The sequence below is a fragment of the Thalassophryne amazonica genome, chromosome 18, assembly GCF_902500255.1.
Source record: "Thalassophryne amazonica chromosome 18, fThaAma1.1, whole genome shotgun sequence".
Classification (NCBI taxonomy): Eukaryota; Metazoa; Chordata; class Actinopteri; order Batrachoidiformes; family Batrachoididae; genus Thalassophryne; species Thalassophryne amazonica.
Genome location: NC_047120.1, coordinates 60,518,317 through 60,542,979, shown reverse-complemented (window position 1 = coordinate 60,542,979; position 24,663 = coordinate 60,518,317). Strand labels below are relative to the sequence as shown.

The window sequence follows — 24,663 nt, the reverse complement described above, 5'->3', positions numbered from 1 at the left end:
AGAAATCCGACGGGAGGGGTGGACCAGTGCTCACTCAAAGCCTGCCCACAGGCGAATGATGCAACCGACAGGCGTGGAAAAACTCACGCATGCGCACGAAGGTTCAAGCTTGGCTGATGCAATCACCCGTGATTCAAATCCATATAGTTTTTGAAAAAAATAAAAAGGTCCGTTACTTTTTGGACAGACCTCGTACACCAGTTTTCACAAGGAATGCCACGATCGTGTACTGCAGTACTAGTGCTTCAAAGGCCGCTGAACGCTACAGCCGCAGCCAAAGCAGAAATGTGAAGCGTCTCGACCAGCCACACCCCAGGCCAATGAGGGCGAAGTCAAAGCTTCATTTCGGCTCACCTCCTGCAGCTGCCTCTCTTGGTGAACCTGCTACAGCAGTAACCTCACCCAGAGAGTTCCTGCCTCCAGCTGACCTGAGTGACCATGAGGACTCGCCTTGTCCACCGTCACATGATTATGTTAACATGGAAGAGGTGTCCTAAAAGGAAGAGTTGGAACGCCTGAGAGCGGAGAATTCACAGCTGAAGACAGAATACGTTCCTGTGAGCCGAGCAGAATGAAGAGAGAAGTATACTGTGGTGCTTTGGGAGCTCGAAAAAAACACACTTTTTGATCTTTTAACTTATCGTGATTGGTACAGCCAACTGCAACACACGATCGTGGCGTTCTTTGTGAAAACTGTTGTATATTAAGTAGAAAAAGCCGCGACAGAACTCTGCGAGCGTGATGGACATGAAGTAGGAAATGAGCGTGACAGTGGTATGTTTTCAGCGGCTTGCTGGTTACTACATGCGTTGCTATGTGCATGCGCATCAGGGACCCGGATGTCCGACCGTACCTATTGTCTTGTTGTCCTTAAGACACCATTAAATTTGGAGGTGATCTGGATCCAGATTCTGGATTAAGATTTCACTTTATAGGCTTTGAGGGATTAGTTTTTCTTAGCTCTAACAGTTTCCTTATACTTCCATTACTTTTTCTTAGCTAACGGTTACCTTATATAACCATTAGTTTTTCTTAGCCCATTAGTTTTTCTTAGCTAGCAGTTTCCTTATACTTCCATTACGTTTTCTTAGCTAACAGTTTCCTTATATAACCATTAGTTTTTCTTAGCTAACAGTTTCCTTATATGCCCATTAGTTTTTCTTAGCTAGCAGTTTCCTTATACTTCCATTACGTTTTCTTAGCTAACAGTTTCCTTATATGCCCAATAGTTTTTCTTAGCTAACAGTTTCCTTATACTTCCATTACTTTTTCTTAGCTAACAGTTTCCTTATACTTCCATTACTTTTTCTTAGCTAACAGTTTCCTTATACCTCCATTACTTTTTCTTAGCTAACAGTTTCCTTATATGCCCATTAGTTTTTCTTAGCTAACAGTTTCCTTATACTTCCATTACTATTTCTTAGCTAACAGTTTCCTTATAGAGGGTTTTCAATCACGTGACCGATTTGCTGCAGGACAGGTGCCGTCATTTTTATGTATTCTTATATAATTTTATTGCTGAATAAAATAAGATAAAATTCTGGTAACAGTGGATTTCTGTTAGCGGCGGATCTCTCTCAGCGCTATGGTGCCATGAGGCTTCTTCACACCGACGTTGAAGCTTTTGCAATTGTTCACCAAATGCACGTAGTGTATCACAGCGGCCATCGTGTCGGAATCCAGAATGGCCGCGGGACAGGAAATGACGTGACCGATACATCACATGAAAACCCTCTATATGCCCATTACTTTTTCTTAGCTAACAGTTTCCTTATATGATAGTTTTTCTTAGCTAACAGTTTCCTTATACTTCCATTACTTTTTCTTAGCTAACAGTTTCCTTATATGCCCGTTAGTTTTTCTTTCTTAGCTAACAGTTTCCTTATACTTCCATTACTTTTTCTTAGTTAACAGTTTCCTTGTAAGTCCATTACAGACGGTTGCCCAGTTCCGGATCACCTTTTTTAAAGTCCCGCTATACGGAGTCATAATGCAACTGAATGTCCTTTATTGTGTATTGTTGTATTGGGTATTTGGATGTTATTTAGCTGAAAAAGTCTGGGTGGAGTAACGCTTCTACTTAAAGTGTGAAGCCACATTATGTGTGGCGCAAACATTTGCCAGAAACAGATCACTTTTGCCAGTTCCGGATCACGACACTCTGCGTCACTTTGTGGGCATTCCTGGCATCTGGCTGGAGCCCTTCTAATGCAGAATGATACACACTGTGCCCGAGAATGTGTTTTGAACACAAAATGATAGAAATAATACTTATTAAATGAGAATTTAAGTTTCGAAAAGCGCCGTTATACGTTTTTATGAGCAAAAAATGAAGTGTGGAGGTGAGATTTCTCCCGAATTAAAAAGTAAAAGCCCCCACATTCATGTCCATTCGTGATGTCGAGATAACCCCCAAAGTCCACAAGGCTCACAACTACAGACAGGAGGCTGCTGCTTCAGTGATCCGCAACTTGCAAATTTTTGCGTCAGAGATAAATGCGCGCAGCAATTAAACAGCAAGACATAACACACTGACATTTTCTACCCAAGTAAGTATTTTCCCACTCTAGAACCAAAAACACCGAACGGCTAACTCACCTTTGCTACGTTTTAGAGATCGTTACTTTAAAACTTGCAGGAATGAGTGAGTCAGAAAAAGCGCGCACACCGCAGACACCGGGATGTTTTGATTCCTCTGCTGATCACAAGAACGGCTGGATCCGGTCAAGCTTGTGGTCGTTTGTAGACAAAACATCAATCTTTCCATTGGTACCAAGTATTAGCTTATTCGTGCTGATTTACGAGAAACAGCGGCACAAAAACTACAGCAGTGATCTGGGACTGGCAATGATCCGGAAATGGGCAAGTGACTGTACTTTAGCTAACAGTTTCCTTGTAAGTCCCTTATTTTTTCTTAGCTAACAGTTTCCTTATACTTCCATTACTTTTTCTTAGCTAACAGTTTCCTTATACTTCCATTACTTTTTCTTAGCTAACAGTTTCCTTATATGCCCATTACTTTTTCTTAGCTAACAGTTTCCTTATATGCCCATTACTTTTTCTTAGTTAACAGTTTCCTTATATGACCATTAGTTTATATTAGCTAACAGTTTCCTAATACCTCCATTACTTTTTCTTAGTTTCCTTGTAAGTCCATTACTTTTTCTTAGCTAACAGTTTCCTTATATGACCATTAGTTTATATTAGCTAACAGTTTCCTAATACCTCCATTACTTTTCTTAGTTTCCTTGTAAGTCCATTACTTTTTCTTAGCTAATAGTTTCCGTTAGTTTTTCATAGCACAGTTTCCTGATAGTTCCATTAGTTTTTCTTAGCGAACAGTTTCCTTATATGTCGATTAATTTTTCTTAGCTAATAGTTTCCTGATACTTCCATTTGTTTTCTTAGTTAACAGTTTCTTTATACATCAATTAGTTTTTCATAGCACAGTTTCCTGATACTTTCATTAGTTTATCTTAGCTAACATTTTCCTTATATGTCCAATAGTTTTTCTTAGCTAACAGTTCCAATCTGCTTCTATTCTTTTCTTAACCTAGACCAGTAGTATTTTTCACTGTCTTGAGTCCGAAAACAAAGATGCCGGTTTCACCGGTTTTACTTCGAGTCATTGTTCTAAGTTAGGCTAACATGTTTTACTGTGCGTCTCACACACAGGGAATTAATTAAAATTGAGTGACTCTGACTCTGAGGCAAACGACTGAGATGTCATTGGTTATACAAACCGGATTTGAAAGATAGCAGTAGAATGTGTACAGTGTGTACCTGGTACTCCTCATATGTCGTGATGTAGTGAGTGTAGACGTTACTCAGGCCAGCGATCACCACCTCTGTGTTACTGAATGTCCCTTCAGACTCCAGTTCCTAAATCACAGCCACATAGTGTTGGTTGGTTTGTGTTGACCGTCAGAATCTGTGACCTTTGTGTTCATATTTGAGCTCACCTGTTTGACAGCTTCTCTTAACCTCCTCCCTGACATGGTTCTGTGAGCCAAACACAGTATAATGACAGCCAGTTTTATGTTTTGAAGTATTCTGTTTTAGTCGTCATGTCAGTCATATTATCTGTCAGTAGAACAATCAGCAGGAGGTCTGGTAACACGTTTATTTCTGCTCTAAAGTTGGACATTTTAACAGAGTCCAATGGGGAATGTGCTCTGTTTTAGAACCACCCTCAAGTGGGCAGTCAAAGAACTGAAACATTTTGTATTTCCGGGACAGTCTCAAGCGAAGGTTACCGCTTTGTAGGCATAATCAATGAGATTGCTGTTGACAGGACAAACTCAGAAGTGAGTGTTTTTCTGCTCACATAATGTATCTGTGGATATGCACTGAATATCTGAAGAGATATAACACTGGATGTTATCGTAACTGATGACATCCACTGCTGTGTGTGAAAATTCTGTTCAGCTATTTCGCCTTTGGAATGCGCATCACATGCAAATTCCTGAGTGACTTGAACTGACGTGACCACTCGGCCGCAGCGCTTAAGGTTGATGTTGTTTGTCTTTTGGCTGCTTCTGATTGTTCAGGGTCAGGACAATGTAAAATCTGGGGCCCCCATTACAAAAACTGGATCCATTTGTTCACCTGATTTCCTCACAGCTCCTGCTCCGGGGAGGAATAAAGCTGGGTTAAAACCAACATGGGACAAACCATTTTCATTTTTTTTTCCTTCACATGAGTTATTACTTTTATTTAATTGGTAATTTCTATGTTCAGTTCAGTTTTATGGTGTTTCATGCGCTATTAAGCATTTCTGTATGGCAGGTGGCCATATGTTGTGAACTAATTTATGTAAGTTTCATCTGAGTGTTGTGCTTTTTAAATACAGTGCTCAACAGCAACCCCACTAACACCCAGCCTGTACAAACACTGAAGAGAGAAGGTACTCAAACACATCCCTGATGAACACAATACAATGGGACGGAGTCAGAGACTTCACACGTTACTCACAGCACCTGTATACAGGCCACATATGATGTCCGATATCTTACTGGGGACATTAGAAACTCTTAGGATGTTCTACAGAGCAACCTGAACAACCAAATCAAACTATGTAGGAAAAACAACAAAGGCTACAAACACCATTGATATTCACACCTGCATTCAATTATTACTTGCAAAGCAAAGATGTGGTCGATGGTTGACTTCTAGAACTAACAATTACGGTATAAATACCAGTGGTAATGCTATAATACGGTACAATACAGTAATACTACCGCTCCAGGTTATACTTCTGTAGTTTTCTTGGTTGCAGTAAAAGTCTCAGTGCTACTGCAAGCAGTATTAGAGTAGTATGGTGAGTAGAAGTAGGATGACATAGTTACGTGATCTCTCCTGGAATGGCTACAATAGCCACAGAGCCGATGATGATGATCTGCACATCAACAATCTGAGGATGCCACGGCAGAGGCCAGTTCATCTGCACACAGACACACAACATACGACTGCAGTACGTTAACAGCAAAACATATGGCCGCGGTACAGCTGTGGATTATCAGCTAACTGTAAAACACACAACAGTACATTAAGTGCAACACGTAAAACACACTACCATAGTATATTATGAGTAATGCGTAAAACATTGTTTTGTTTTTTAAGGTTTTAAGAATATAACTTTCTGCAATGTGTTGATTTGCCTCGAATTGACCAAGGAGACTTCTTCTTCTTTGTCTTTCGGCTGTTCCCGTTAGGGGTCGCCACAGCAGATCAATCGTTTCCATCTCACCCTGTCCTCTGTATCTTCCTCTGTCACACCAACCACCTGCATGTCCTCTCTCAGCACATCCATGAACCTCCTCTTTGGTCTCCCTCTTCTCCTGCCTGGTGGCTCCATCCTCAACATCCTTCTCCCTTTATACCCTGGGTCCCTCCTCTGCACATGTCCAAACCATCTCAATCTCACCTCTCTGACTTTGTCTCCAAACCGTCCCACCTGAGCTGTCCCTCTGATATGTTCATTCCTAATCTTGTCCATTCTTGTCACTCCCAAAGAGAATCTCAACATCTTCAGCTCTGCCACCTCCAGCTCTGCCTCCTGTCTTTTTGTTAGTGCCACTGTCTCTAAACCATACAACATAGCTGGTCTCACTACTGTTTTGTAAACTTTCCCCTTCACTCTTGCTGATATTCTTCGGTCACAAATCACTCCTGCCACCTTTCTCCACCCACTCCACCCTGCCTGCACTCTCTTCTTCACCTCTCTACCACACTCTCCATTACTTTGAACAGTTGACCCCAATATTTAAACTCATCTACTTTCAACCACTTCTACTCCTTGTAACTGCACTATTCCACTGGGCTCCCTCTCATTCACACACATGTACTCAGTCTTGCTTCTACTGACTTTCATTCCCCTTCTCTCCAAAGCATATCTCCACTTCTCCAGACTAGACTCAACTTGCTCTCTACTCTCACTACAGATCACAATGTCATCTGCAAACATCATAGTCCATGGGGACTCCTGTCTGATCTCATCTGTCAACCTGTCCATCACCACTGCAAACAAGAAAGGACTCAGAGCTGATCCTTGGTGTAATCCCACCTCCACCTTGAATGAGTCTGTCATTCCGACTGCGCATCTCACCGCTGTCACACTATTCTTGTACATGTCCTGCACTACCCTAACGTACTTCTCTGCCACTCCAGACTTCCTCATACAATGCCACAACTCTTCTCTTGGCACCCTATCATAAGCTTTTTCTAAGTCCACAAACACACAATGTAACTCTTTCTGTCCTTCTCTGTACTTTTCCAACAGTATTCTCAGAGCAAACATTGCATCTGTAGTGCTCTTTCTCGGCATGAAACCATATTGCTGCTCACAGATCTTCACCTGTTTTCTAAGCCTAGCTTCTACTACTCTTTCCCATAACTTCATGCTGTGGCTGATCAGCTTTATGCCTCTGTAGTTACTGCAAATCTGCACATCACCCTTGTTCTTGAAAATAGGAACCAGCACACTTCGTCTCCACTCCTCAGGCATCCTCTCACTTTCCAAGATTTTATTAAACAATCTGGTTAGAAACTCTACTGCCATCTCTCCTAGACATTTCCATGCCTCCATTGGAATGTCATCTGGACCAACTGCCTTTCCACTCTTCATCCTCTTCATAGCAGCCCTCACTTTGTCCTTGCTAATCTCTTTTACTTCCTGATTTACTCTCACCACATAATCCAGCCTTTTCTCTCGCTCATTTTCTTTATTCATCAACTCTTCAAAAATATTCCCTCCACCTTCTCAGCACACACTCCTCACTTGTCAGCACATTACCATGTGCATCTTTTACCACCCTAACCTGCTGCACATCCTTTCCAGCTCTGTCCCTTTGTCTGACCAATCGGTACAAGTCCTTTTCTCCTTCCTTACTATTCAACTTCTTGTACAGCTCGCAATATGCCTTTTCCTTTGCTTTTGCCACTTCTCTTCTCACCTTACGCCGCATCTCCTTGTACTCCTGTCTACTTTCTTCATCTCTCCGACTATCCCAAAACTTTTTCGCCAACCTCTTTCTCCTTATGCTTTCCTGGACCTCTTCATTCCACCACCAAGTCTCCTTGTCTTCCTTCCACTGTCCAGATGTCATACCCAGTACTGCCCTAGCTGTCTCCCTCACCACATCTGCAGTACTTTTCCAGTTGTCCAAAATTGCTTCCCCTCCAACTAGTGCTTCTCTCACCTGCTCGCTAAATTTCACAAAACAGTCTTCCTCCTTCAGCTTCCACCATCTGATCCTTTGTTGAGCTCTCACTCTCTTCTTCTTCTTTACCTCTAAAGTCATCCTACAAACAACCATCCTATGCTGTCTAGTGACACTCTCTCCTGCTACCACCTTACAGTCTGTGATTTCTTTTAGCTTGCATCTCCTATAAAGAATGTAGTCCACCTGTGTGCACCTTCCTCCACTCTTATATGTTACCCTGTGCTCCTCCCTTTTCTTAAAGTAGGTATTCACCACAGCCATTTCCATCCTTTTTGCAAAATCAACTACCATCTGTCCTTCCCCATTCCTATCCTTGATACCATATCTACCCATTACTTCCTCATCACCTCTGTTCCCTTCACCAACATGCCCATTGAAGTCTGCTCCTATCACCACTCTTTCATGCTTGGGCACACTCTCCACCACCTCATCTAACACACTCCAGAAATCTTCTTTCTCCTTCATCTCACAACCTACCTGTGGGGCATATGCACTGATGATATTCATCATCACGCCTTCAATTTCCAACTTCACACTCATCACCCTGTCAGACACTCGCTTAACCTCCAACACACTTTTAACATACTCTTCCTTTAAAATGACCCCAACACCATTTCTCTTCCTGTCCTCACCATGGTACAACAACTTGTACCCACCGCCGATGCTCCTGCTCTTACTTCCCTTCCACTTGGTCTCTTGCACACACAATATGTCTACCTTTCTCCTCTCAATCATATCAGCCAGCTCTCTCCCTTTACCAGTCATACTACCAACATTCAAAGTCCCCACTCTCATTTCCACCCTTCTAGTTTTCTTCTTCTCCCGCTGTTCGTGGCAACGTTTTCCTCCTCTTCTTCGTCGTCTTCGCCCAGCAGTAGCCCAATTTCCACCGGCACCCTGTTGGGCAATAGCACCGGTGGCGGACGTTGTTAACCTGGGCCGCGACCAATCCGGTATGGGAATTCGATTCTGAATCTGCATAGTTGGGTTGGCTTGTTTTACGCCTGAAGCAACCCTCCTCATTTATCCGAGCTTGGGACCGGCATTCAGAATGTACTGGCTGCACACCCCATGTGGCTGAGTTACCAAGGAGACTAAATATTTAAATAATATGTGATATTTTCAACAACGATGGGATTCGTCACACAGATTCATACTGAAGAGTCCAAAATGTTGACAGTTGTCACAGGCTGTGTAACAACATAATCTAGTTTTATTAAATCCTGCCTTACTAGATGTTCCAAAGGTAGACAGATGTAATTTTCAGACAGCTGTGAAATAAGATATACAAGCTGACCACATCCCCACATGTTCGCTCACTTGATTAAATAGCAAACTGAGATATTTGCTTGTAAATGAGTGTGCTGAGTTTGAGTCAGCTCCTCACCTCTCCTGTGCTGAATAAGATTGGTTTGGGCTGATGGCATTCCTGTGTCTCGTTGGATGGCTCTCCCACCAGAGCATCTCTGATTCCGTCCCAGAATGGGTCGCCTTCCACAGCACCTGAGGACAAACAAGGAGAACAAACAAATATTAGTAAAGCCAGACAACAACAGTGTATCAAAGTAGAACAACATTACAGCTACCAACAAGTCAGGGCAGAACAACATTACAGCTACTGACGAGTCAGGTCAGAACAACATTACGGCTACCGTCGACTCAGGTCAGAACAACATAATGGCTACCGACACGTCAGGGCAGAACAACGTTACGGGTACTGAAAAACGAGTCAGGTCAGAACAACATTACAGCTACCGATGACTCAGGGCAGAACAACATTACGGTTACCGATGAGTCAATTACGGTTACCGATGAGTCAGGTCAGAACAACATTACGGCTACTGACGAGTCAGGTCAGAACAACATTACAACTACCGTCGACTCAGGTCAGAACAACATAATGGCTACCGACACGTCAGGGCAGACCAACGTTACGGGTACTGAAAAACGAGTCAGGTCAGAACAACATTACAGCGACCGATGACTCAGGGCAGAACAACATTACAGCTACCGATGACTCAGGGCAGAACAACATTACGGTTACCAACGAGTCAGGGAAGAACAACGTTACAGCTACTGACAAGTCAGGGCAGAACAACATTTCGGGCACTGACAAATGAGTCAGGTCAGAACAACATTACGGGTACTGGCGAGTCAGGTCAGAACAACATTACAGCTATCGAGGAGTCAGGGCAGAACAACATTACAGATACTGACGAACAAGCCAGGTCAGAACAACATTATGGCTACTGATGAGTCAGGGCAGAACAACATTACGGGTACTGACAAGTCAGGGCAGAACAACATTACGGGTACTGACAAGTCAGGTCAGAACAACATTACAGCTATCGAGGAGTCAGGGCAGAACCACATTACGGATACTGACGAACAAGCCAGGTCAGAACAACATTATGGCTACTGATGAGTCAGGGCAGAACAACATTCCGGCTACCGCCGACTCAGGTCAGAACAACATAATGGCTACCAACAAGTCAGAGCAGAACAACGTTACGGGTACTGACAAATGAGTCAGGTCAGAACAATATTACAGCTACCAATGACTCAGGGCAGAACAACATTACGGTTACCGATGAGTCAGGGCAGAACAACGTTACAGCTACTGACAAGTCAGGGCAGAACTTCATTACAGCTACCGATGACTCAGGGCAGAACAACATTACGGTTACCAATGAGTCAGGGCAGAACAACGTTACAGCTACTGACAAGTCAGAGCAGAACAACATTACGGGCACTGACAAATGAGTCAGGTCAGAACAACATTATGGGTACTGACAAGTCAGGTCAGAACAACATTACAGCTATTGAGGAGTCAGGGCAGAACAACATTACGGGTACTGACAAGTCAGGTCAGAACAACATTACAGCTATCGACGAGTCAGGGCAGAACAACATTACAGATACTGACGAACAAGCCAGGTCAGAACAACATTATGGCTACTGATGAGTCAGGGCAGAACAACATTACGGGTACTGACGAGTCAGGGCAGAACAACGTTACAGCTACCGATGACTCAGGGCAGAACAACATTACGGTTACCAATGAGTCAGGGCAGAACAACGTTACAGCTACTGACAAGTCAGAGCAGAACAACATTACGGGCACTGACAAACGAGTCAGGTCAGAACAACATTACGGGTACTGACAAGTCAGGTCAGAACAACATTACAGCTATCGACGAGTCAGGGCAGAACAACATTACAGATACTGACGAACAAGCCAGGTCAGAACAACATTATGGCTACTGATGAGTCAGGGCAGAACAACATTACGGGTACTGACGAGTCAGGTCAGAACAACATTACAGCTATTGAGGAGTCAGGGCAGAACAACATTACAGGTACTGACGAGTCAGGTCAGAACAACATTACAGGTACCAACAAGTCAGGTCAGAACAATGTTACAGCTACAGACATGTCAGGGCAGAACAACATTACGGCTACCGTTGAGTCAGGTCAGAACAACATTACAGCTACCGATGAGTCAGGGCAGAACAACAATATGGCTACCTACGAGTCAGAGCAGAACAACATTACAGTTATCAAGGAGTCAGGTCAGAACAACATTACAGCTATCGGGGAGTCAGGGCAGAACAACATCACAGGTACTGACGAGTCAGGGCAGAACAACATTACGGGTACCGACAAACGAGTCAGGTCAGAACAACTTTACAGCTACCGATGACTCAGGGCAGAACAAAATTACGGTTACCAACAAGTCAGGGCAGAACAACGTTACAGCTACTGACAAGTCAGGGCAGAACAACATTACGGGCACTGACAAACGAGTCAGGTCAGAACAACATTACGGGTACTGATGAGTCAGGTCAGAACAACATTACAGCTATCGAGGAGTCAGGGCAGAACAACATTACAGATACTGACGAACAAGCCAGGTCAGAACAACATTATGGCTACTGATGAGTCAGGGCAGAACAACATTACAGGTACTGACGAGTCAGGTCAGAACAACATTACAGCTACCGATGACTCAGGGCAGAACAACATTACGGTTACTGATGAGTCAGGGCAGAACAACGTTACAGCTACTGACAAGTCAGGGCAGAACAACATTACAGCTACCGATGACTCAGGGCAGAACAACATTACGGTTACCAATGAGTCAGGGCAGAACAACGTTACAGCTACTGACAAGTCAGAGCAGAACAACATTACGGGCACTGACAAACGAGTCAGGTCAGAACAACATTACGGGTACTGACAAGTCAGGTCAGAACAACATTACAGCTATTGAGGAATCAGGGCAGAACAACATTACGGGTACTGGCAAGTCAGGTCAGAACAACATTACAGCTATCGACGAGTCAGGGCAGAACAACATTACAGATACTGACGAACAAGCCAGGTCAGAACAACATTACAGCTATTGAGGAGTCAGGGCAGAACAACATTACAGGTACTGACGAGTCAGGTCAGAACAACATTACAGGTACCAACAAGTCAGGTCAGAACAATGTTACAGCTACAGACATGTCAGGGCAGAACAACATTACGGCTACTGACGAGTCAGGGCAGAACAACATTACGGCTACCGTTGAGTCAGGTCAGAACAACATTACAGCTACCGATGAGTCAGGGCAGAACAACAATATGGCTACCTACGAGTCAGAGCAGAACAACATTACAGTTATCAAGGAGTCAGGTCAGAACAACATTACAGCTATCGGGGAGTCAGGGCAGAACAACATTACAGGTACTGACGAGTCAGGGCAGAACAACATTACGGGTACCGACAAACGAGTCAGGTCAGAACAACTTTACAGCTACCGATGACTCAGGGCAGAACAAAATTACGGTTACCAACAAGTCAGGGCAGAACAACGTTACAGCTACTGACAAGTCAGGGCAGAACAACATTACGGGCACTGACAAACGAGTCAGGTCAGAACAACATTACGGGTACTGACGAGTCAGGTCAGAACAACATTACAGCTATCGAGGAGTCAGGGCAGAACAACATTACGGGTACTGACAAGTCAGGTCAGAACAACATTACAGCTATCGAGGAGTCAGGGAAGAACAACATTACGGATACTGACGAACAAGCCAGGTCAGAACAACATTACGGCTATCGAGGAGTCAGGGCAGAACAACATTACGGGTACTGACAAGTCAGGTCAGAACAACATTACAGCTATCGACGTGTCAGGGCAGAACAACATCGCGGCTACTGACGAGTCAAGGCAGAACAACATTACGGCTACCGTCGAGTCAGGGTAGAACAACATTACAGCTACAGACGAGTCAGGTCAGAACAACATTACAGCTACCGTAGAGACAGATCAGAACAACATTACAGCTACTGGCACGTCAAGGCAGAACAACATTACAGCTACCGATGACTCAGAGCAGAACAACATTATGGTTACCATTGAGTCAGGGCAGAACAACATTACAGCTACCTACGAGTCTGGGCAGAACAACATTAAGGCTACTTACTAGTCAGGGCAAAACAACATTACAGCTACAGACAAGTCAGGGCAGAACAACATTACAGCTACCGATGACTCAGGGCAGAACAACATTACAGTTACCGTCGAGTCAGGTCAGAACAACGTTACGGGTACTGACGAGTCAGGGCAGAACAACATTACAGCTACCGATGACTCAGGGCAGAACAACATTACAGTTACCGTCGAGTCAGGTCAGAACAACGTTACGGGTACTGATGAGTCAGGGCAGAAAAACATCAGAGTCACCCTGAGTGAAGTTGAGGTCTCCTCCTCCATCTGTTGTTCCCGCTGCAAAACTGTGACCAAGAGCTGGTTTACACGTCTTCACCTGAAACACGTTTCATTAGACATACATCATAAATAACAGAACCAGCAGAGTTATAGTTCTGTTTGAAGAGATGACATTTGGTTGGCAGTTCCAGATTCTTCATACATGGATTACTGGGTTAAGCTGTTGGCATTCTCATGTGATCCCAGACTTTTTTGCTGGATTGGTTGTCACAGCAACAAATGCAGAATGACAAATTTGGTCCAGGTTTGCCATTCAGCATTTTTTTGCTGCATGTGCTACTGCAAATCATGTCATTAAATTCTTCTTAGTTCTCCAAAAAACAAAAAAACAAAACAAAACAAAAACAAACAGGTGCTCCACTGGGGTGAACATTAGCACCCTCTACTGGGAAGGATCAATGAAAACCTTCCAATCATCATTTCTCCAATCACAGAGTTGCTAAGCATGATCAATCATGGGTGTGCACAGTTATCTTAAAAGACTGAATCAGTTAGTTTAATCAAAGCCTGAGTTGGGTTTGAAGAACCAGATTTACTTGGCTTGTGTGACAAGGATTAATGGATCCTGGATCACCCACTTCATCTTGTTTGTTTTCAGCACAGTATGAAGATCAGGGTCCTGGTTTTCACAAGTGCAGATAAAGAGAAATACCGTGTATGTGTGCTGACCATGTGTGTGTCGTTGATCTGAACGGTGACGTCTGTCATGTTAACCCACTGATGAGCAGCGTGAAGAAATCCAGTCATCTCCTCCACAGCAGTAGCATACAGCTCCTGTAGGGGGCAGATTCCTAAAATCACAGAATGCTACAAAAGAAACATTTATAAAGTTGCTTTTTCTTGATTTCCGTCTGACTTTGCCAGGGTCATAGTGGCCAACGATAATCACGTCATCCCACAGACACATGAGGGTTTTAGCCTTGGCTCTAGAGCAGAGGTCTAAGGTTCGTACCTTGGCCTTTCTGTAGATGTTGTGCCCAATGATTCTTGTGCTCTCGAACATGTTGTCACCTGGTCCGAATGCCTGACACATCTTAGTCTGACACACATACACACAGCCGTTAATAGCTGGTGCTGATATACCTTAAACAGACTGAAAGTTCAGACCTGTGTTGGGGTCGGGTTAGGGTTGGGTCTATGAGTGGTCTGATGGATATGTACTGGTTTAATGAAACATGTTAAAGAAAATCTTCACAAAGGTAAACAAAGAAGAATGTTTTGGGGTTACCCCTCCCACAGGACACGAGCTGTTCAAGTAGTCACAGGGAAGTCCAGTGTTGACACAGTGAGGTCCTTTGGTGTTTGGACTGACATCTCCAAGATTACTGGAAGCAAATCCAGCGACGAAATCTCCCTGCGAACAAACATGCTGGTTTTTGTAACTTCAGAGTACAGGGCATTGACTCACAAAGATACGTTAGACCTTAAAACTACGACAGGCCTGAACAGTTAGCATGACACGACTCACAATAAAAATCCTTCACAAATGACAATTACTTCATGAGGACTACACGTTGGTACTAACAACATATGAAAGACCCAATATTCTTCATTAGGAATTTTCAGATGAAGCAATTTTGGTGTAATGAATCCGCGGCTAAGGACATGCTCACATTTCATTTGGCCAAGAATTCTCCCGCAATTCACCTGACCAAGAACACTCCCACGTTTTACCTGACCAAGGGCACACCCACGTTTCACCTGGCCAAGGACATGTCTGTGTTTCATCTAGACAAGGACAAACTCGCATTTCACCTTTCCAAGGACACACCCACGTTTTACCAGGCCAAGGACACACCCGCATTTCACCTGGCCAAGAACACTCCTACATTTTACCTGGCCAAGGACACACCCACATTTCACCTGGCCAAGGACATGTCTGTGTTTCACCTAGACAAGGACACACTTGCATTTCACCTTTCCAAGAACACTCTGCTTTTTACCTAGCCAAGAACACTCCCACGTTTTACCTGGCCAAGGACACGCCCATGTTTTACCTGGCCAAGGACACAGTGACATTTCATCTGAACCAGGACACACCAGCATTTCACCTGGCCAATGACACATCCGCATTTCACCTGGCCAAGAACACTCCCATGTTTTACCTGGCCAAGGACACACCCAAGTTTTACCGGGCTAAGGGCACAGTGACATTTCGTCTGAACAAGGACACACCAGCATTTCACCTGGCCAAGAACACTCCCATGATTTACCTGGCCAAGGACACACGCAAGTTTTACCTGGCCAAGGGCACAGTGACATTTCATCTGAACAAGGACACACCCGCATATCACCTGGCCAGGGACACACCCACAATTCACATGAACAAGGACACACTCACATTTCACCTGGCCAAGGACACCACTGTGTTTCATCTAGACAAGGACATGCCCACATTTCTCCTAGCCAGGGACACACCCACATTTCATATGAACAAGGACACACTCACATTTCACCTGGCCAAGGACACCACTGTGTTTCACCTAGACAAGGACACGCCCACATTTTACCTAGCCAAGGACATACTGACATTTCACCCGGCCAAGGACACGTCGGCATTTAGCCTAGACAAGGACATGCCCACATTTCTCCTAGCCAGGGACACACCCACATTTCATATGAACAAGGACACACTCACATTTCACCTGGCCAAGGACACCACTGTGTTTCACCTAGACAAGGACATGCCCACATTTCTCCTAGCCAGGGACACACCCACATTTCATATGAACAAGGACACACTCACATTTCACCTGGCCAAGGACACCACTGTGTTTCACCTAGACAAGGACATGCCCACATTTCTCCTAGCCAGGAACACACCCACATTTCATATGAACAAGGACACACTCACATTTCACCTGGCCAAGGACACCACTGTGTTTCACCTAGACAAGGACATGCCCACATTTCACCAAGACAGGGACACACCTGCATTTCATCTGAACAAGGACACACCCATATTTCACCTGGCCAAGGACAAACTCACATTTCACCTGGCCAAGGACACACCCACGTTTTACCTGGCCAAGGACACAGTGACATTTCATCTGAACAAGGACACACCCGCATATCACCTGGCCAAGGACACACCCGCATTTCACCTGGCCAAGGACACACTCACATTTCACCTGGCCAAGGACACCACTGTGTTTCACCTAGACAAGGACATGCCCACATTTCACCAAGACAGGGACACACCTGCATTTCATCTGAACAAGGACACACCCATATTTCACCTGGCCAAGGACATGTCCACATTTCACCTAGCCAAGGACACATCTGCGTTTCACCTAGACAAGGACACGCCCACATTTTACCTGGCCAAGGACATACTGACATTTCACCCGGCCAAGGACACATCGGCGTTTCACCTAGACAAGGACATGCCCACATTTCTCCTAGCCAGGGACACACCCACATTTCATATGAACAAGGACATGCCCACATTTCACCTGGCAAAGGGCACACCCGTATTTTACCTAGACAACAACACCCCTGTATTTTACCTGGCCAAGGACACACCTGCGTTTCACCTGGCCAAGGACGCATCCATTACATCAAAATAAAGCTAACTAAGTGAAGGCCTAAAGTAACATCTTAATCCTCAAAGTGTCCTTATTCTAACCCCAAAAAAATCAACAGCTAACCTTCTGGAGATTTGCTCAGATAGGAAGTTAATCCCCACAAACACCCACAGGCTGATAAATGCCCCCTGCTGGCCATCAGAGGTAACTATGCAGCCATTAGCAGCTTTCACCTGTCCAGGTAGAGCGTCAAAGTTCTTATCTTGTTCCAGAAGGTAGGATGCGTAGCCCATGTTGTCGCTGCTCACCATCCGATTGGAGTAGTTCATACTGACGGCATGGATGGCAAACCAGCTGGCAGGAGGGGCGGAGTCACACAGACAGGCTATAACCATTCTATCTGATTTTTCTTAACAGCAACTGATAAAAACAATAAATGTTCATATCTCAGCAAGATATGAACATTTATTGAGATTTGACATTTATTGCTGGTGGAATTACAGCTACAATTTAAAAAACACCTGAATGCTTCAGAAACATAAATTCCATCACTTTTGCTCATCTAAGAAAGAAAGTAAAGTTTTTAATAACAGCTAAATTCTAAAGTTGTGGGAAATACAAAATACTATTTCAAAAATCAACAGAGACATAATTTAATTTTTATAAAAAAAAAGTTTTTCTCTGAAAAAAAAATGCAGCAGTCCATTTACAAACATAAAATGGTGATTTTACAAAATAAAAGTAATAACTTTAGATTTTTTTTCTCACAATCTCTTTAAACTGAATTCATTTCTTGTTGACGTTAATGGGACAGGTGAGTGTTTACCTGAGCATGCCGATCCCGTCTCCGTCCATGTCAGTGAACTTCAGCACCAACACCTGCTTGTCTGTGTTTGACCCGAACCTGATCAGATCAATAAAAAAACCTATTAATCGGGTATCACAAAGAACAAAGGGCAAGAGGGCAAAGACACACAAAACTAAACTCTGTCTCACTCCCTCTGTCACTGTCCGTCTGTGTGAGTCTCACACTGTCTGTCTCAGTCTCCCTGTCTGTCTCTCACTGTATATCTCACTGTCTGTCTCAGTCTCACCATCTGTCTGTCCGTCTCACCGTCTGTCTGTCTCTCTCTGTCTGTCTCAGTCTCACCATCTGTCTGTCCCAGTCTCACCGTCTGTCTGTCTCTCTCTGTCTGTCTCAGTCTCACCATCTGTCTGTCCCAGTCTCACCGTCTGTCTGTCTCAGTCTCACCATCTGTCTGTCCGTCTCACCGTCTGTCTGTCTCTCACTGTATATCTCAGTGTCTGTCTCAGTCTCACCATCTGTCTGTCCCAGTCTCACCGTCTGTCTGTCTCTCTCTGTCTGTCTCAGTCTCATCATCTGTCTGTCCGTCTCACCGTCTGTCTGTCTCTCTCTGTTTGTCTCAGTCTCACCATCTGTCTGTCCATCTCACCGTCTGTCTGTCTCTCTCTGTCTGTCTCAGTCTCACCATCTGTCTGTCCACCTCACCGTCTGTCTGTCTCTCTCTGTCTGTCTCAGTCTCACCATCTGTTTGTCTCAGTCTCACCGTCTGTCTCAGTCCCACCATCTGTCTGTCTCAGTCTCACCGTCTGTCTGTCTCTCACTGTATATCTCAGTGTCTGTCTCAGTCTCACCATCTGTTTGTCTCAGTCTCACCATCTGTCTGTCTCAGTCTCACCGTCTGTCTGTCTCTCACTGTATATCTCAGTGTCTGTCTCAGTCTCACCGTCTGTCTGTCTCAGTCTCACCGTCTGTCTGTCTCTCTCTGTATGTCTCAGTCTCACCATCTGTCTGTCTCAGTCTCACCGTCTGTCTGTCTCTCTCTGTATGTCTCAGTCTCACCATCTGTTTGTCTCAGTCTCACCGTCTGTCTGTCTGTCTCAGTCCCACCATCTGTCTGTCTCAGTCTCACCGTCTGTCTGTCTCTAACTGTATATCTCAGTGTCTGTCTCAGTCTCATCATCTGTTTGTCTCAGTCTCACTGCCTGTCTGTCACTGTACCTGTCTCGCTCATCCTCAGGGTTGTTGAGGTAGGACTGAGGACTTCTGTTCAGGCTGCTGTCATTCAGAACCCCTCGGTTCATGAAGATCCGACCTGGTCTCATGTTGTGATGGGCTATGTCTATACTCTGAAGAACAAAATTTTTGTTGCATTGAAATGGTCATACATTGTGTGAGCAGCAGAGGGAGCTGTGGTGTGAACACCAACCTGCAGGATGCCGTCCACGACAGGCCTGATGGCCGACTTGATGTAACCTTTGGTGCTGATCATGAACAGGGTGTACTGGAAATAACCTCCAGGGCCCGAGTGCGTGTGAGTCCCACTCAGAACTACATTATCCCGGCGGTACAAGTTCCCATACTTCTGCTGCAGTGCCTGCAGAACCTGCAACAGAACACACAACAGAGTCCCTCAGGTTCTGGTACACACTCTTCTTCTCCTGTTTTCCAAGTACTACGTGACTGTGGGACTTTCAGTGTAGTAAAGAACAGAAAGGCTTCTTCACCTCCAGTCGCACTCTCTGAGAAATCATCCCCACGTCTGCGGTGACAAACACGACTCTCCGTGTCCCGTCGTCCACAATGAAAGCTCGGCTGAACAGGCGAGTGTGGATCCCTGCAGCCAACTGCTGAGGGTTCGCGTAACCCATCTACACACACATACACACACTCAAAAATATACACATACGAGGTCTGTCCATAAAGTATCGTACCTTTTTTTTTTTAAACTATATGTATTTGATTCATATGTTTTCACGTCAGACATGCTTGAACCCTGGTGCGCATGCGTGAGTTTTTCCACGCCTGTCGGTGACGTCATTCGCCTGTGACCACACCTTGTGGAAGGAGTGGTCCTGCCCCGTCGTCGGATTTTCATTGTCAGGAAATGGCGGAATGATTTGGGGGTTTTTTTCCATCAGAATTTTTTCAGAAGCTGTAGAGACTGGCACCTGGAATCCATTCCAAAAATTTATCTGGCTTTCGGTGAAAATTTTACGGGCTTCACAGAGAATAAGGTCTGTTAGTACAGCTTTAAGGACGGCCCACAATGGTTCAGACATGCCCAGCTCTCCACAATTTCTCTTATAATCACTCGACTGGTAAGCATTGAAAGCCGAGATAGGCATGTCCCAACTTGTCCTCTGACACGCCGAAACGGAGGCGTTCTTTGTCTCGCTCGAACAGCGAATCGGTCGTGAAGCACAAAGCCTCCGCGCGGCTTTCCACGACAAAATCTCTTGTTAAAAGTGAAATCTGCCGGAAAATGGTTGATGTCCAGCTCTTGTGATAACCAAAGAAAGTGCACACAACGGTGCCAGCTCCACACAGCCATCCGTTTAGAAATAATCCGGTGGTTCGTGCCTGTCGTCGCGGCTCGGAGCGCGGCGCGCCGAGCGCCATTGATGGACCACTCCATCCACAAGGCGTGCTCACAGGCGAATGACGTCACCGACAGGCGTGGAAAAACTCACGCATGCGCACGAGGGTTCAAGCTTGTCTGATGTGAAAACACATGAATCAAATCCATATAGTTAAAAAAAAAAATAAAAAGGTACGATACTTTATGGACAGACCGCGTATACACACACATGCATACACACACATGTATACAAACACATAAATACACACACACACACAAATACACACACATACATGCATATACACACACACAAATACATACATAACACACACACACACACACACACACACACACACACACACATATACATATATATATATATATATATATATATATATACATATATATATATTATATATATATATACATATATATATATATACATTGTTTGCACTCGGGGTCGCCACAGCATATCCAAGGTGGATCTAGGTTTTACGCCGGATGCCCTTCCTGACGCAACTCCACATTACATGGAGAAATGTGGCAGGGGTGGGATTTGAACCCAGAACCTTCCGAACTGAAACCAAGCGCATTAACCACTTGGCCACCATCCCTGCTATATATATATATATATATATATATATATATATATATATATATATATATATATACACACACACACATATATATATGTATTAGTATATATATATGTATATATGTGTGTATATATATACACACATATATACATATATATATATATATATATATATATATATATATATATAAACACACATACATGTATGCATGCACACACATACATGCATACACACATAAATACATACACAAATAGACACACATGCATACACATACAAATATATATATACACACCCGTCGCATAATGTCAACAGTAACATCAGTGTTTGTTAATTTAATATATTCACCATCTCCACCAATGATGTGATTTTTCAGACCCGTTTTGAGTTTGTTTGTTGTTTGTAGCTTTTTTAAAACATAAAATCTTTGGAGCAGAGGTCGGCTCCGGGTCTAAGAAACAGAATCTTCTGTCAAAGAAAAGATTGTGTGTGTGTGTGGACACCAACCAGTGGGACGTCTGCTGGGGGACCGGTGCAGTCGGCTCGGCCCACGCCGATCAGATACGCGTGTTTCTGCTCCAGATCTGATTGGATATAAAACAATATCCTGCTGATTCTGGAGCTGTTTGCTGCCGTTTGTTTGTTTCTAGCTGTAGGCTGAGCTCAGCTACACCAGGCGAGAGGCTGAGCAAAGATTGACATTTAATAAAATGGTTTTCTATGTCAGACTGAGAGTGAAGGACGGTTTCGGTCGGTATTTGGGTTCCAGATGAAGTGACGGTTTGGGCCTCAGGAACCAGACGTGGGACAAAGTCACCGTCAAGTCCTTCTGAAGTCAACAATCAGCAAGTCCCAAGCCAAGTCTCAAGTCAGCTTGCAAACAATTGGTGGTCATAATGACTTGAGACTTGACTTGGGACTTGGTGGTTCATGACTTGAGAGTGACTTGATGGTGACTTTGTCCCACCTCTGTCAGGAACATACAGTATGATGTCAGCAAGTCCTCACAAAGACAGGTGAGTAGGAAGGTGTGTGTGTGTGTGTGTGTGTGTGTGTTTACCTGCATTTAATATTAATAATATCAGCGTGACAGCTATTGCAGCCACGACCATTACGACGAGCACGACGGCAAACGTGCAACACAGCGACTTCCTTCCTGCCATGCCGCCTGTCACCACAAGAGGGACATCAAAGATGCGTTCAGATGAAGCAGCCAGTAAAAGGTTGGGAATGTAGTTTATTTTTAGTCAAAGCTAAACATTCCTCAACATCAACTTATTGTTGACAATTTAGACACAGTTTGATTCTTTCACATCTTCCACGAAGAGTATTTTCTTTTTAAAAACCAGAAAAGTTATAGCAGTAACTCAGTTCCTGGTATCAAGTTAAATTCTGCATGAGTCTAATCACGTTGCTGTGAAGGCAGTTGATGTTTCAGTTGTGCTGCTCAACCCAAGATAAAAAATTATACATAATGTTGGAAAATGATCAAACTGGGCAAAAGCCAACAGCTGCACCACAACCACAACAAGTCACCACACACTAAAAATGAGCCCGGCCCACAAAATTAGACACACCCATTTCATTATGCCATGGGGGAGGGAGGGCACATGTTGCCGACTTCTCACATCGAAATGGCAGAAACAAGTTTGGACAGATTAAAGTTGATTTAGTGAGCTGGACTTCATCTGATGATGCAATTAGTCTGCTTCTTGGAACCAAAAAGGTTCACACAATTAAACATGTGAGAGTGTCAGAATGTGTCACTGCAACCTGCAACATGCAGCCTAACCAACCACAGCCAACAGCAGAGGAACCCCGTAGACCCCATGTGTTCCATCTAAATCACGAGTCACCAGTGACAGCTCGTTAAGATTCTTTTCTGAAGCATCTATGGTCAAACAAACAAACAAAAAAACCCACTCATGTTTTAAAAATGAAGTTTTATTTTTCACTTCCATCATGTTGAAGCATTTTGTAGCAAATCATTGTTGAGATGCTTTTGGGGAACCTCAGGGATCAGACCTGGGACCGGATCAGTTTTCCCTTACAATTAATGGCATTTGTAACTTTAATCAGTCAATAACTAAGTGATGAATACTGCTTCAAATAGTGCAGTGGGAACAAACCTGCTTTTGACTTAATTTATTTAATTCGATTACAGACAGAAAGACAGAGATTGTACTCACCTTCAGTTGTTGGAGCTCTGCTGGTGAAACGTCAGTGACCCACACTGAACTGGAACTGATAAAAATTGCTGAGACGGTTTAAAGGTTGATGCTCCAAAGGTCAATGCATCACGCTGATCATGGTTTCAGATCACAGGTGATACACAGAACAAGAGCCACGGTATAAAGGCAGCGACATGACTTTTCACGGCCATGGCCTGTTGGTGCAAAAAAATTAATGACTGTAGATATCAAAGTGTCACCAGCGGAAATACACAGCGAGCTGGAGCAAGCACATCCATTGATCACATCCATCACTTCCTTCAGATATTTGGCAGTTGCCCTTGGCCATTTTAGGATTGCCCCTGGATGTTTGGCAATCACCCTCAGATGGTTTAGAAATTCCCTGAGACATCTGGTAACTGTTCATCCATTCATTATTTTACAATACCCATTTATTACAATTAAGGGTCACAGGGAGCTGGAGCCTATCTCAGTGGTTTTAGGGCGAGAGACACAGTACACCCTGGACAGGCCCCCAGTCCTTCGCAGGTGTTTGGCAATCACCCTTAGACACTTTGTGATTGCCCTAAGAGGGTTTAGGAGTCCCCAAAGATATTTGGTGAGCACCTTCAGACATTTTAGGATTTCCCCAGACAGTTGGCAATCATTCTCCGACATTTTAAGGATCGCTGTTGGATGATTTAGGATCACTGTCAGATGTTTGCTGATCGCTCTCGGATCTTTCTGCATCACTCTCTTCTATGACTGCCTGTGGAGTTTTTCCAGACACAAAAAACTGGGAGAGGAACAGGTACGCACTTCAAATTTGGTCCGGGATTACCAGGACATGTCCTAGAATGAGTGCCTGGATGCATTTGGGAATAATATCTGCGGTCTACAAGCTGTAGATTTAACTGGTCTGTAGTAGGTGTGAGTGAGAGCATGCTTGTGTTTGTGTCTGTGTGGTCCTGCGACAGACTGCAGACACTGTCCACGGTAAACCCCACCTCTAGCCCAAATACTGCTAGGATAGGCTCCAGCCTCCTGTGATCCTGAATATGAGCAAAGAGACACACAAGCGGTGCAAGGTTGGCTCATGATACAGGGAGTCCCAAACAGGAAGTGCTAAATTTTGAGTCCACATTGAAACAGGAAATGTCAAACATTGAACATTTCCTGGATCAGCACTTCCTAGATTGACAATATAGGAGATCTCATGGGATCTCGCGTGATTTCAGTGGCAAGTTGACACTGAAATAGGAAGTGCCAAATTTCAAGTCTACAGTGAAACAAGAAATGTCACATGTTGAACACTTCCTGGAGCGACAGCAGAGGATATTAACCTGATTTTCATTATGTTGTTTTGTGCTGGTATGTTTATCCTCTGTAAGGTTTTTGTGTAACCTTTTGTTTGTCTCAATTAAATTTTAAAAAGAGAAAGAGGAGATCTTGCACAAATAGAGGAGATCACGCGGGAATTCA

The 24,663-nt window shown here is 44.1% G+C and overlaps 1 protein-coding gene across 1 annotated transcript in view; it reads right to left on the bottom strand.

Annotated features, from left to right (window-relative positions):
* The window catches only part of asah2 (N-acylsphingosine amidohydrolase 2), a 29,722-nt gene extending 6,348 nt beyond the window's left edge, over nucleotides 1–23,374 (bottom strand). The window contains exons 1-16 of the mRNA XM_034194732.1: nucleotides 23,200–23,374; nucleotides 22,071–22,178; nucleotides 21,518–21,594; nucleotides 19,564–19,707; nucleotides 19,266–19,442; nucleotides 19,058–19,185; nucleotides 17,861–17,938; nucleotides 17,268–17,388; nucleotides 14,736–14,861; nucleotides 14,460–14,546; nucleotides 14,177–14,281; nucleotides 13,463–13,544; nucleotides 9,112–9,227; nucleotides 5,349–5,443; nucleotides 3,963–4,002; nucleotides 3,784–3,882 (exon numbers count right to left, since the gene is read on the bottom strand). Of these exons, the coding sequence (XP_034050623.1) occupies nucleotides 3,784–3,882; nucleotides 3,963–4,002; nucleotides 5,349–5,443; nucleotides 9,112–9,227; nucleotides 13,463–13,544; nucleotides 14,177–14,281; nucleotides 14,460–14,546; nucleotides 14,736–14,861; nucleotides 17,268–17,388; nucleotides 17,861–17,938; nucleotides 19,058–19,185; nucleotides 19,266–19,442; nucleotides 19,564–19,707; nucleotides 21,518–21,594; nucleotides 22,071–22,173 (1,578 nt within the window). The 5' untranslated portion in view covers nucleotides 22,174–22,178; nucleotides 23,200–23,374. The remainder of the gene's footprint in view (nucleotides 1–3,783; nucleotides 3,883–3,962; nucleotides 4,003–5,348; nucleotides 5,444–9,111; nucleotides 9,228–13,462; nucleotides 13,545–14,176; nucleotides 14,282–14,459; nucleotides 14,547–14,735; nucleotides 14,862–17,267; nucleotides 17,389–17,860; nucleotides 17,939–19,057; nucleotides 19,186–19,265; nucleotides 19,443–19,563; nucleotides 19,708–21,517; nucleotides 21,595–22,070; nucleotides 22,179–23,199) is intronic.
* Nucleotides 23,375–24,663: the final 1,289 nt, after the last annotated feature.